At 52.7% G+C, this 12,912-nt stretch overlaps 1 protein-coding gene across 3 annotated transcripts in view; it reads right to left on the bottom strand.

Annotated features, from left to right (window-relative positions):
* The window catches only part of COL2A1 (collagen type II alpha 1 chain), a 30,257-nt gene that overhangs the window by 13,624 nt on the left and 3,721 nt on the right, over positions 1-12,912 (bottom strand). Inside the window, exons 2-21 of one of the 3 annotated variants that reach the window (XM_042246797.2) lie at positions 12,026-12,235; positions 10,559-10,575; positions 10,327-10,359; positions 10,193-10,225; positions 10,039-10,092; positions 9,791-9,892; positions 8,738-8,815; positions 8,063-8,107; positions 7,904-7,957; positions 7,428-7,481; positions 6,636-6,689; positions 6,182-6,235; positions 5,997-6,050; positions 5,665-5,709; positions 5,075-5,128; positions 2,598-2,642; positions 2,063-2,116; positions 559-657; positions 236-280; positions 44-142 (exon numbers count right to left, since the gene is read on the bottom strand). In XM_042246797.2, coding sequence (XP_042102731.1) covers positions 44-142; positions 236-280; positions 559-657; positions 2,063-2,116; positions 2,598-2,642; positions 5,075-5,128; positions 5,665-5,709; positions 5,997-6,050; positions 6,182-6,235; positions 6,636-6,689; positions 7,428-7,481; positions 7,904-7,957; positions 8,063-8,107; positions 8,738-8,815; positions 9,791-9,892; positions 10,039-10,092; positions 10,193-10,225; positions 10,327-10,359; positions 10,559-10,575; positions 12,026-12,235 — 1,283 coding nt within the window. The remainder of the gene's footprint in view (positions 1-43; positions 143-235; positions 281-558; positions 658-2,062; positions 2,117-2,597; positions 2,643-5,074; positions 5,129-5,664; positions 5,710-5,996; positions 6,051-6,181; positions 6,236-6,635; positions 6,690-7,427; positions 7,482-7,903; positions 7,958-8,062; positions 8,108-8,737; positions 8,816-9,790; positions 9,893-10,038; positions 10,093-10,192; positions 10,226-10,326; positions 10,360-10,558; positions 10,576-12,025; positions 12,236-12,912) is intronic. The other 2 variants (XM_042246798.2, XM_042246799.2) reach the window with 2 other exon arrangements.

Genomic DNA, 12,912 nt, shown 5'->3' with positions numbered 1-12,912 from the left:
ACTTTGGGGCTGTGGGTGGGACTCAGAGTTCACTGGATCTTACCGTTTGACCTTTCGGGCCCAGAGGACCAGTTGCACCTTGAGGGCCGGGTGGACCACGGGGTCCAGGGAAGCCGGGAGCACCAGCAATGCCAGGGGCACCCTGTCAGCATGAGCAGAGAGAAGGGCATTAGGAGGGGGGTGCGAGGAGGGACTGACCCCACCTGGAGGAGCTGAGTCCGAGGGCAGCACTCACAGCAGATCCCTTGGCTCCAGGGATTCCGTCAGTTCCAGGGTTGCCCTGAAAAAGGAGACAGTGTCGTTATAAGATAAGCAGTGAAGAATACATTCCCACCCCACATCATGCTCCCAGGCCCCTGGTCCATTCCAGGCGTGGCCCGGCCGGACACTTCAAGGGAGGATGGGTGATGGAGGGAGACGTGTCTCTAGAGACTGGTGGCTGGGTGGCAGGCATTGAGCCAGAAGGAAGGTGTGATGATTGAGGCACCAGTTGCCTCAGCAGACAGTCAAGTGTGCCAAGGCCTCAGACCCCAGACCCTTCAGGCAAAATACACTCACAGCGGCGCCAGCTGGCCCAGGGGACCCAGGAGTACCAGGTTCACCACGAGGACCCTGGGCGCCTTCGGGACCTCGAGCACCGGTGGGGCCAGCTTCACCCTGGAAAGAGGCAGGGAAGGATGCAGTGAGGACAGGTCAGGGGGACACAGACCCCGTGGGCAACAGTTCAGGACAAGCTGCACACACACACCAAAAAGGGTTCCCATGCAGGCTGCCTGGCTGAGCCCGCTGACCTGATGGCTTTCTACCTGCCCCGCTCTACTCTCCATCGCCCCCCCCCCCCACCCCCCGCCCTTGGTGGCCACCATGAGCAGGCACACAGGTTCATGTTACAGGCTGGGCTTTGTGCTGGTTCCCTCAGCACTCATCAGAAAAGCCTGAGCTGGGCAGCCTGCCAGTCCAGCACTGTGGGATGATGGACAATGGCTGAGATGGGCAGGCACCTTTACCTCCCCTTTCCTACCTATTTTCTCTTTTATTGAGGCTCTTGAACATCTCAGCTCGGGGTGCCACTGGGCGTGTATCTGGCTAATGTGAACCAGGCTCTGAGTCAAGCCTGTTTGAAGGAAGCCAGCAAGCCAGGACAAAAAGCAAGCTGGGGGACCAGTGCCCCGACACCACTTTTCCCAAAATGGGCTCTGCTTTTACTTTAATTTTTTCCTGAAAGTTATAGCTGGCTGTGAGCTGGGCTCTCTGGATGGCGGAGTCCCTGGGGAGGACTGCTGACCTGGAGGGAGGGCACGGCCTCCTCAGGTTTCTTCTCAGAACATTCTTGCTTTACTTTTGTAATTATTATTTTCTAAAGGTCAGGCCCCCTCACCTTCCGCTGTCCCTCTTCACAATGGGTCTCCTTCACCCAGCTCCTGGGGCCTCAGACACTGTCTGGTTGCCATGGAAACCCCCACAAGGGGAAAAGCAACCTGATGCCAGTGACCACATGGAGGCTCCTTATTCATCTCCTGGCGGCACCAGGAGAGAATTCCCAGGGACGCACGCGTGTTGGAATCCCTCCTGGGCCACAGGGGCCTTTCCCTGAACTGGCTGGCCTCCCACTGGCCTCTATTAATCCTTGGAAGAACTCTATTAACATGGTTTGGGAGAGACAAGCCCTGCCCCCCAAGATGAAGCAGGGGTGAGAGGGAAGGACGGAACCATCTCTGCGCCCACTTCCCTCCAACTCTCTTCCGGATCTAAGTCAGCTGAGCTTTGCCTTTTTTCTTCAGTTTCCTTTGGTCCCCTCCCAGGTCTCAGGGGTCCCTCCATCTTTTTCTGCCTTGTCCCACTCTGAAGCTGTAACTGTATCTCCAGCTTTTTATCATTCCATCTTGCTTTCCCTTCCCACTAGTGACTCTGCAAAACGCCTGGCTCTTTCCTTGCTTCCGCGGATAGCAGTAGTGGGGCGAGGGGTGGGGGACACTCCAAAGGGAAGGGGGATCATCCGGGGGGCAGTCAGCAAGGGTTATGGGGAAAGGGGGGTTCCTGACTCGACAAGCAGAACACGCACCTTGGCACCAGGAGCACCGGGGAAGCCAGGACCGCCAGCAGGACCCACGGGACCCTGGAGGAAGCAAGCAGATGCAGAGGTGAAGGCCCAGTCTGGGCAGACCATCTCCAGCCTCCAAAGCAAGCCACCCCTCACCTCCCAGGCCTTCCCACCTTTGTACTGATATTGCTCTATATCCACTGTGGCCGAAAGTCCCTGGATGAAAATTGTCCCCGCTGCCAGTGTCCCCAAGCCTGGCTTGGGGAAACTGCGTTTCTGACGCAGTATATAGTTTCTGAATATATACATGGTGAGAAGCAAGTCATTCTTTCACCTCCCTCTCTACCCCTCCCCAGAAAAACTACCAAAAGTGTAGCTGAGAAAAATGAACCATTGCTTCAAAGCTTGTCACCAACATACTCCCTTAGCAATGAAAAGTTGTTCCTCTTTTTCCAGGAGAATCCAGAATGTGGCCTGGATATTGAGTAAACACTGCCACTTCACTGGGCGGCTGACTGGGACTCAGGCAAACCTGCCGGGGCTGAAGTGAACTTACCGGAGGCCCTGCAGGGCCTGGTTGACCGTCATTGCCTCGAGCACCCTGTGAGCGAGAAGGAAGCAGCCGTTACGGGAGACACACACGTCTCCAGTCCCTCTCACGGTGCCCCAGGGCTGAGCAGGAGGCTGGCAGGTGTGCACTGCGGGAGGAAGCAGCCCCAGGACCCCCCCATGGTGCCTTTGAGAACTGGGCCTGCAGTGGGCTTGCTCTCAGCCTCAAAGAACTTGGGTAATTTTCCAGCTACTCCATCATTTTTTAAACTTCCTTTTAGACCCTGAGTATCCCCAAATTCAAGGCCATGTTATCATTTAAAGACTCAGTGAAAATGAAACAGCCAAGCATTGATTCTGACTCAGTTCTTCCTGCCTGTTGCAGCAGAAAGCTCTTTCAGGACTTGGTTAATCTCCTTGGTCAACTCTTGGATCTGTGTCCCCATCCCCAACCCACAGAACAACCTGCTTCTATGGAAGACAGAGAAGCTGCAGGGCACCTGCTACCAGCCCAGGAAGAAGCTTGGTGATGGGGATAGGGCACCGGGCACAGTCTGAGGACCAGATTTGTCCTGAGACTTCTTTCACAGACAGCAAGGCTGCCGCTCTTCCTCTACAGGCCATGCACTTTGAGGGGGAGCACCTCCAGGGTCTCTTTCTCGAGACCCCTCCGGGTCCCGGGAATCATTAGGCCGGGTGGAGCTGGGCCGAGCACCTGGTCCTTGGAGGACCTCAGCTGAGCCCCGCCTGCCTGCCTCTGCCTCTCCTGGGAAGCTGAAGAAGGATGCTTTAGGGGGAGCTCCTGTTTTAAATAAGACTCAAGTCTTTCTCCTGGCTGTGGTCCATTTCTCATGGCTGAGACTCTCCTGGTTGGCGTTAACCAGGGAAGCAGGAGAAGACTTAACAGAAGAAGATGTCACAGGGAACATAAACCCTCGGCATTGGCCAGAGCCCCTTCTGGGCTGGCTGCTTCGCAAAGTACCCTCCCTCCAGGGGTCAGCCAGAGGAGAGGCCTGGGCTGCTTGTGAGCAAGGGGAGTGCGGTGCTGCCCAAGAGGCCAAAGTTGGATGGGTATCCAGGGCTGCCCCCTGCAGGAAAGCTGGGGAGTGGGTACCATCTGGCCCAAGGTGGGGGGCACATGACCACAGCCCAGGCCAGCCCCTGGCCAGGCCTGGACACCAGGCCTGCACTGAACTATGTGAGCTTGTCAATCTTCCATGCCAAATCCTAGGCACACCCTGCCAGTCTAACTACGGTAGGGACAGGAGTCAGCAAGGAGAAGCAAGAAGCAGGGCCGACTGGAGGAGGAAGGAGAACAGCGGTGCAGGTCATCTGTGCCCCTCATGGAGTGTGGCCCCCATGACTCCAAGCCTGGCCAAAAAGGCGCAAGCCAGGTCTGGACAATCTGTAGCAGTCACAGTGCTTCTTGGCAGGCCCGGGGCTCTCTAATCCCCTCACACAAAGTGACCCAGGGACAAGCCACTTCAACAGTTTTGGCTGACAAATGGGGGTTGAGACTGCATGCTATCTCACTGATCTGCTTCTGAGAGAAATTTCTGCCAAAACAGATACATTATCTGGACTGCGGCACAACTGAGGGAAGCTGATTTACTTTGGCTGGTCCTGCAAGGACCCATGAGGAGGGGCCTCAGAGCCTGGGTGGCTGGGGTGTGAAATCAACAGAGAGCATAATCTTTCTTAAACACAGCTTTCATCGCATCACTCGCCTGACCAGGCGCCCACAAGGGCTCTCTATTGCTAGGGGATCAGAGCTAAACACCTGCACCCTCCACTGCTACAAATCCCCATGCTCTTAACTCTCCCATTAATGCGAGGCCACTGGAGTCTGAGGCTGCAGAGCACGGCTTGTCTTAGGCTAGTTAACCATTCAGTGCCTCAGTTTCTTCTCCTCTAAAGGGGGGAGGACAACAGAATCCGCGTGGTAGGATCCGAGGGAAGGCTGGATAAGACAGAGCATCTGGGTATTAAACAGAGGACGTGCCCGTGAAGCAGTGGCCACTGGTATATCACAGTGTCACCAACAGTGCAGTAATGTAAAGTATGTGAGTTGACCCTAGACTGATACACTTTTCTAGGGCAGCATCTAAGTGAGCAGAAAGAACTAAAAGGAACACAGTACTATAGCCAACTAAAGTCTGTCCATATATTCAAACAGGATTGACTGGGGAGTGGGTGAGACTGTCGAGGGATTACCTGAATAATCGAGACTGGTTAAAGAGACTCCTGTCCTCGCCTGCCAGCTCTCCCATGGCCTCCCTCCACCCCCCCAGTCCTCTGATTGTGCAGACCCAGTCTGGGAATTTGTGACGGGCACACTCAGAGTGAATCCTCATGGGAGGATGATACTGTCTACACCTCGTGGGGTTGCTTTGAGGGTCAGGCAAAATAACCCTGAACACAAGTGCGTTGTGAACTCCAAAAGAGCTGGGCAAATGGTAGCTCTGGGTCTTGTCAATTACTCACTGCAGCGCCGGCAGGGCCAGTCCGTCCTCTCTCACCAGGCAAGCCGCGGGGACCCTGGAGCACACACCAAGAGGCACAAGCATGAGTTGGTTCAAGGACCACTCGGCCCCATCACTTAACCTGCAGGCCCTTCATGGACACTGGAAGGGAGGGAGCCGGTAGCACCCAGGAGGCAAAGGTGTGGATGCCCCTGGTCCGCCTTCCTGATCCTATCACACCAAAGGGTTCTCAGCCATGGCAGAACACACAGGTGCTCCCATTGTTACCTATTAGGAGCCCTGTTATAGGCACATCTTGCTCCTTGCAATAGACAAACTCCCCCAAATGTTGAAAATAAACAGAATTTGTAAAAACTGAAGCACACCTTAAGGGTGTTAACAGGGTTATTGCAAAGAAATGCTGGTGAGCCCTTGCACAAACCATCCACTTGACACACTTTACGTTTTGCTCATAATCGAATCAATCTACAAAACTGAATATCTACTTTGCCCAAAGGGAGCAGTGGCATCTACAGTGGCGCCATCTGCTGGGCTTTAGAAGGTGTCTCAAGAGTGTCTGGAGGCCCTCCAGGGGGTGGTGCTCATACTCACCATTGGGCCTGGAGAACCGTTCTCACCTGGGGAACCACTCTCACCCTGGAAAAAAGATGCAGAAGGTCAGTGAGCAGGGCCCCCTCTGCCAGCCCACAAGACAGTTCCCATGGAGGAAGCCGAAAGCTCTGGTCATCTCAGCTAGCACCGACACCTCCAAGCTTTAGTTCCATGAGGGACAATTCCCGGAGCTCTCCAGACCTGCTGTTCATTCATTAGGTTGTAGTGCTGGTGTTCCTAACCCAAGCTGTTCAGACGTCCTAACTCCACTGAGCTCAGCAAGCATCTCCTCATCGTCCGTCCCCCATGCCCATGTGCTTCTTGGTCCTTACCTTCACACCCGGAGCACCAGCTTCTCCCTTAGCACCATCTAGACCTGGGTAACCCTACGGGACAAGAGAAGACTCTCAATCACGCTTCTGGGGAAGCCGAAGAGGACGATTCATGTCCCCCCCAAGACTTTTTTCTCCCTTGGTCAGTCTTTTTCCTTCCAGCACTCTCCCCCCATTATACTTACTCTGTGACCTTTGACACCAGGAAGGCCTGGGGTTCCTGGGAAGCCGCGAGCACCCTGCAATCCAAAGCAGAGATGTTCAGAGCACTGTGCAGAACCAGGTAAAGGCTGCCTTGGGCTGATGGGAGAGGCCTTGAAGCCAGGTCCCTGGGTGGCCAGGAAGCAGAGGAAGCCCGGCACCAGGAACATCTTTCGGTCACTCCCAGAATCCCCCTCTCTGTGCCTCACCCCAGCTTAGGCAAAGTGGGTATAAACATCTGCCAGCACCCCCGGACGCCCCGAGACTGTGCTAGGATCAGGGACATGGTCATCAGTATGAAAGCGTGACACGTGGGGACGGCTGGAACTTTAGGAGCGAGCTATCAGAGCTGGATGAGTTGGGTGGGAGGCCACTGCGTTTGTTGCAAGGATGGAGACGCTGCGAACGAGACTAGAAACCGAGAAAGGTGGGCTTTACCTGAGGGCCAGGAGGGCCTCTCTCGCCAGATTTTCCAGGCTTTCCAGCTTCACCCTGAAGGGAGAGAGATGTACCTCAGCTTCCTCAGAAGACACGTTAGCATCACTCGTGCACACTGGCATGTTAGCACTCCTCCCACCTGCCGTGCCTTTGCCCACATGCTTCCTCATCTCCTCCCACCCCTGCAGGTCCCAGACTTCCCTGAATGCCTTCCCTGCCTGTGTCCTGGCCAAGCTCCTCCACCCCTCACAGCCTCCAGCCTTCCCTGGTGGGCTCACTGTCTCCTCTCATAGGCACTGCTGACCAGCCTGTGTTCCCTAACCTCGGAGACGTTCACTGCCTAATGGGATTCTCAGGAGCAGCTTCAGCGCCAGTTCTCCTCTCTCCCCTTCGTTTACATCCCTTGTAGACATCCTGACTCAGCCTGAGCTTTCCCCAACTCATTTACAATTAAGATAATCTTGGGCTGTTGAGTGTTTCTCTTTTGTTTTTCCTTCTCTGCATCTTTCCCCTTGTGTTTTCCCCCTCCCTTCTCTCACTTCTCAATTTCCCTTCCTGGAGCTAATGATGTTTTAATTATTTCCCTTCCCAGTGGGTCCAAAGCTGTCCCCAAAGGCACTTGCAAGCTAAGTTGCCAGCGGAAATGTAGAAGGTGCAGTGTCTGAGTCTCTGCCGGACAAGCCCCGCCCCCTGGGCCCAGTCGAGGGTGTATCCGCCCATCACCACCCAGCACCCCCCCCTCCAGGCCCTTTCCAGTGAGGCAGCCACTTGATTGACTCAAGGTGTACTCACATCATCACCAGGTTTCCCAGGGGGGCCAGGAGGACCACGGGGGCCCATGGGACCCTACAAACAAAATAAGTGAGCTTAAGAGATGGTTGGAGGGGGGAAGACACCTAATCAGTGGGAGAAACCTGGGGATTATAGCTTTTGGAAGCTAGTGCATCTAAAAGGAAAAAAAGATGGAGGAACCCAGTTTGTGCTGAGAGAGAGAAGAGGCGCAGAGCAGATCACAGCGGGAGGCAGTGGACAGCACAGGCCAGAAGGGGTGACCCAGAAAAAGGACTGACATGACAGAATCCTGGGTGGTTCCTGCCACATCTGGCTCCCTGTCAGTTCCCCCAGAGCTAAGATGGGACATCTGAGCTTCCTTTGAGCCCTCCACTGGAGAAAGCACTGGGCAGAGCCCGGAAGGCAACAGGACTAGGGTGTGAATGGTGCATCGCCAGAAGATCCCCCAGGAGGGCAGGGCCAGTGCCAGCACTCACAGAGACACCGGGTTCCCCAGGTTCACCAGGGTTGCCTTGAAATCCTTGAGGTCCCTAAAAAGTAAAGCGAGGATACCAGGTTGGCCCCCTAGAACAGACATCAGAGAGCTTGAAAGCATCTGTGTCTCCGCTTTCCAAAAGGAAAAACCCAATACTTACGGGAGCACCAGCAGGGCCTGGGGGTCCCCGAGGTCCCATGGGGCCCTGCATTGGAACAGAAAATGAGGAGCTTTACTGGAAAGGCTTCACCCTTGGCCTCCACGGTGCCGCCGCCTCCCAGCCAACAGCCCAGACAAAGGACAAGGAGTTACTCTGTGAGCAGGGGCCTGCAGGGGCTGCTCCCTCTCATTTTCCTCTCCCCTCGCAACATTCTATTTTTATTTATAGGTACCATTTGGACAGAGAAGCTGGCCTTGCGTTCCTCTGGACAGCAGCCATGTTTACTAAAGTCTGAGTTTCATTTAGCATGTGCCAAGTGGGAGCTGCAGGGCTGAGATTTCCTGCTGGAAGTCTTGTGGATGCTGGAGAACAGTGGCTGCTGTCTGCATTCTTCAGTTCTCATTCCAAGAGCAATAGCAACTGGCCTTCTGACAGATCAGCCTATATGCCTCTCTCCATCCTCATTCTTCTTAGTCACTCCAGCGCATCATTAAAACTGGCATCCATCGCCATTAAAAACCAAATGCTCTGGGCTAGCTAAATGGGAGGTTATGTAACTGATGGGGAAGGGCCGCTCCAAGTAATTATCTGTAAAGTGAGGTTGTCAGAGTCCCTGGCTCTGCTGAGGGCCACCTCCTGCCATTTTGGCTGCGAAGAACTGGTGCCTTTTCTTACCATTGGTCCCTGCATTACTCCCATCTGGGCGCCACCAGCCTTCTCATCAAATCCACCAGCCATCTGGGCAGCAAAGTTCTGCAAATAAACCCAACAACATTAAAAGCTTGAGAGGCTATATGCTTTTCCTACATGGCTAGGTAAGCTATATACGGATAGAAAAAAACATTAATTGTGGGAGACTAACCTAGCATTGATCAGAAACACTAATGATTCCTGAAAAAAAGTTTTGGAAATGGCTTATTAGATGACAGTGGCACAACCATTTCCCTGGAAGATGAAGTGTTACTTGGAAGAGTATCCATTACTTGCATTTCATTTTGTAAGTTTTCTTTAATCCTAAAATATTAAATATATTATTCCACTTAAATTGAAAACTATAACTAAAATATAACTTTTAAAGGTTTTTTTTTTCTTTTCTAAGACCTTAATGCCCAGCAAAACACTAAAATCAACAGTCTTAAAATATTTCACCAGAGAATATAGTAGGCATCTATGCGCCATTCAAGTTTAAAAATTTAAATCATAGCAAACATCAAAATGGCAAACCTGCAAAAACTGGGCAATAATGTAATTTGTTGATTGGTCTGATTCCAAAACCAACTTTAGCCACACACCTTTCCTCAGTGGGGCTCTTTCATGAGAATAAATAGTTGCTTGGAATGTACTTGGCAAAGATGAAGCTTCAACGTCTTCCAAGGACAGTGGTCACTCTTCTTCCAGGGAACCGCAAGTGCCCAGTCATCCTCTCCTCCAACCCCTACACCCACTCCCAAGGACCAGCCACACAGTAGAGATGCCAGGAAGCCAGGTAACTGAAGACTTTCTTTACAGAAACCCAGTGAGTGAACAAAGTCAGTCCTTAGCGCCCCAGTCTCACGCCCACTATGTGATTCCACTAAATTACAGGCCTGGGGGAGAAGTCCATGTTCAAGACAGGCTGTGGACACACTTCTGGCAGCCCTGGGAGCCAGCTAGGTGAGTGTGACTAGCAATTTAGAAGCCACATTTCTGGAGAGACAGCCTGAAGGAAGGGGACATAAGGATACTTACTCCACCAAGGCCAGGGGGGCCGGGGGGGCCGGGAGGACCAGGGGGCCCAGGGTTTCCAGGGGTCCCAGGCTCTCCATCTCTGCCACGAGGTCCAGGAGCACCCTTGGCAGAAAGAGAAAGAAGCCCCGATGTGAAGCAGTGTTTATACAAGACCCATCTGTCTACGGGCTGTCCTTGAGGCATTTGGGGGGGTCATTAGAGAACGTGGGGAGTCCACAAGGGTCAGACAGCATTGTTTCTCTACTCACTTTTTCACCTTTGTCACCACGATCACCTCTGGGTCCTTGTTCACCTGCAGGTCCCTGAAAATGAAGAAAATATTGAGACGACAGCAAGACTGGGAGAGCCTGCTGATCAATAACTCAAGGAAAGCATGGAAAACGGGGTTTCTCTCTTTTTTACCTGAGGTCCAGGAGGTCCCTTGGGTCCTACGATCTGTGAGAGAGACACCGACAAAATGGCAAGTTAGAAGAGACCTTAAGGAAATGACCCAGTTAGAAAAGTTGATGCAACATGGGAGTAGAAAGTGTACTTACATCCTTGATGTCTCCAGGTTCTCCTTTCTGTCCCTGAAACATAAAACACTGTCAGGACTGAGTCAAGCTCACCAAGCCTCCAGTACAAAACAGTAGCCCCTGCATCAAGGTGCCCACTGTAACAGATCTTTTGTTGATGCCTAAAAACCACACGCTGAATGAGCACAGCATTGCTTTCAATGAAGAAAATTTAAAGAGGAAAAAAAAAAAAGCAAACAACAACAATCCTCACCTTTGGTCCTGGTTGCCCTGCAAATGGAAGAAATAGAGAAGGAGAATGTAAGAGTCATGAAATGGATAAGTACATCTTCTTGTCATTCAAACTTTCGTGAAGGCATCATAGAAAGGGACACAACCAGGGAAGGGGGTAGCTTCCTGTTACTCCACTGAAGCCCTCTGTTGGGGTGTTAGGTTCCACTGGGGTCTGGAGTTGCTGAGGTCCCAAGAGGAATAGAGATGACCCAGAATTTGTTATTGAAAGGCAATCAGCATGCAGGGGCCAAAAAGAATACAAAGAACTCAAGGTCTATCAGCCACCAGGAGAGAAAGCACCCAAAACTGAGAAACGGAGAAGCTCAGTTTCTTCTCTTCCTCAGAAGGGTAAGAAAACCCTCCCGTAGCCCAAGCACCCCGCAACACATCCCCCACCCCAGAAGAAGAGTTAGGTATTTAGAAAGGTCTTACATTCAAGCTGGGTCTCCATGAAGCAAGCACAAAAAAACAGCAGAGCACAGAAGTTACAGAGGGCATTGGAGCCAGTGCCCCCCGAATCAATAACCCTTTCCCCATTTGCAGCAGTGAAATAGTAAAGGTGATCAACGCTTCACTCACATAGGCCCCCTGAAAAATGATCTGGGGAAGTGGGCTATCAAAGCGGCTTCCCCAAGCAGCTTTCCACGGTGGGTGAAGTGTTAAGGAAAGGCAACTGCTCGCTTCCTTTTCAACTGTCTCCTCTGCTTGATCAGGAAGAAAATGGTGAGGCCTCCCAAAAGGCCTAGATGTCTGTCCCCATCCTCCTTCAGGGGGATAGGGCATGGGCTCCAGAGCTGGGGAGGGGTCACCTGCACACCTACACATTCACCAGCCCCGGCTCCGGGGTGTAGGAACCTGGGGCTCTGTCTGGGGCCCAGCTCTGCTCTTCACCACTAGAACTTCCAGACCCCAGCTCTTCCTTCTGCTAGGAGCTTGCTTCTTAATTGGCAGTCAGTACCAACAGAGGCAAAACCAAAAGGAAACTGCCACCAATGCTCCATATTTTTCAAAAGGGGGCCTGCCCTTTCTGTCGCCCCGTTGGCCAGCAGAGCTTGCTCCACATTGGGCATGTTTGGAGGCCAAGGTGTGGGCAACAGAGGAGAAATGAGTCTGTGTTTTGGCCAAAAGGAGCACTGGATCTCCACTGTGGCTCAAGGACTTTGCAGAGGTGCTTACAGTGAGGACGCTTGTGTGGAGTCCCCTCTGTCCTCCAGGTCTTAGGAGCATATTTTCTGGAGGTGTCAGGTGAGGAAGGACCCCTCTGGTGTGTCAGGCTCACTCAGTGTCATCCTGCAAGCGAGAAGTCGCCTTTCCCTTCAGCTTCAGCTGCTGGGGTGCCATGGATAACCAGTCCCTCTGCTTCACAGAGATGACTGGCATCCATGGCAGGGCATTTGCTGCCCCTGCAAGTAATTTATTTATGTGGAACAGGAAATAAATAAATTACAACCACTGGCAGTGGGGAGGTCAGCTGAGCAGATGGGGCAGCACTCTCCGAAGGGGGTCTCGGGGCTGAGGCAGTCTTTCATGTCTTCACAGATTATGTCGTCGCAGAGGACAGTCCCAGTGTCACAGACACAGATCCGGCAGGGCTCGGGCTTCCACACATCCTTATCATTATACCTCTGCCCGTCCTGCACACAGCTGCCAGCCTTCTCTGCACCAAGGGTGGGGCGGGGGAAGCGGAGAGCCAAGGGAAGGAGGGGATGTGGAGCCAGAAGAGAAAAAGAGAGAGGTTGCAGGTCAACTTGACATCATTTGAATGCTGAAGCGTGTGGACTCCGGCCACCCAACATAGAGAACTTGTTATTTTTTCTAAGACATCATTCATTCTGCCATGTAGTCAACAAATATTATTGTCCACTTTGCACTCTGCTCTCTATTCACCAATGAAAATCCTGACCCAGCAGGAAAGGCTGGGGGGGGGGGGGGCGGCACTGAGGATGAAATACTGCCTTCATGCATCTCATATTGGGGAGACATGATGATGTGGGGGTCATGGGCAAGTTAGAGTAGGAGCAGGAGGAGGATGAGCCTCTGAACTGTGGGACTCAGGACTGTACAGACAGAGGGGAGGGGAAAATGCAGAGCCGCCCACACCCCACCCCACCCCCGACACAGGGACAGAGGCCTTCTTTCTTCTGCCTGCCTCTAGGAATTATGGGATATGCTGAATACAACTGACAGCTAAAATTCAGAAGGCGTGGAGAAAATTCTACCCACAGAAATTAGACTCTATCAGCAGCCAGGCTCCAGAAGTAGATATATGGGGGTGGAGGTGTGTGAAAGGATGAGCTATTAGAGGTAGGATCTTGTCCCATTCTTTAAGTAATA

The sequence above is a fragment of the Ovis aries genome, chromosome 3, assembly GCF_016772045.2.
Source record: "Ovis aries strain OAR_USU_Benz2616 breed Rambouillet chromosome 3, ARS-UI_Ramb_v3.0, whole genome shotgun sequence".
In the NCBI taxonomy this organism is placed as follows: Eukaryota; Metazoa; Chordata; class Mammalia; order Artiodactyla; family Bovidae; genus Ovis; species Ovis aries.
The sequence above is the reverse complement of the archived record's forward strand: the minus strand, read 5'-3'. Positions and strand labels throughout refer to the sequence as shown.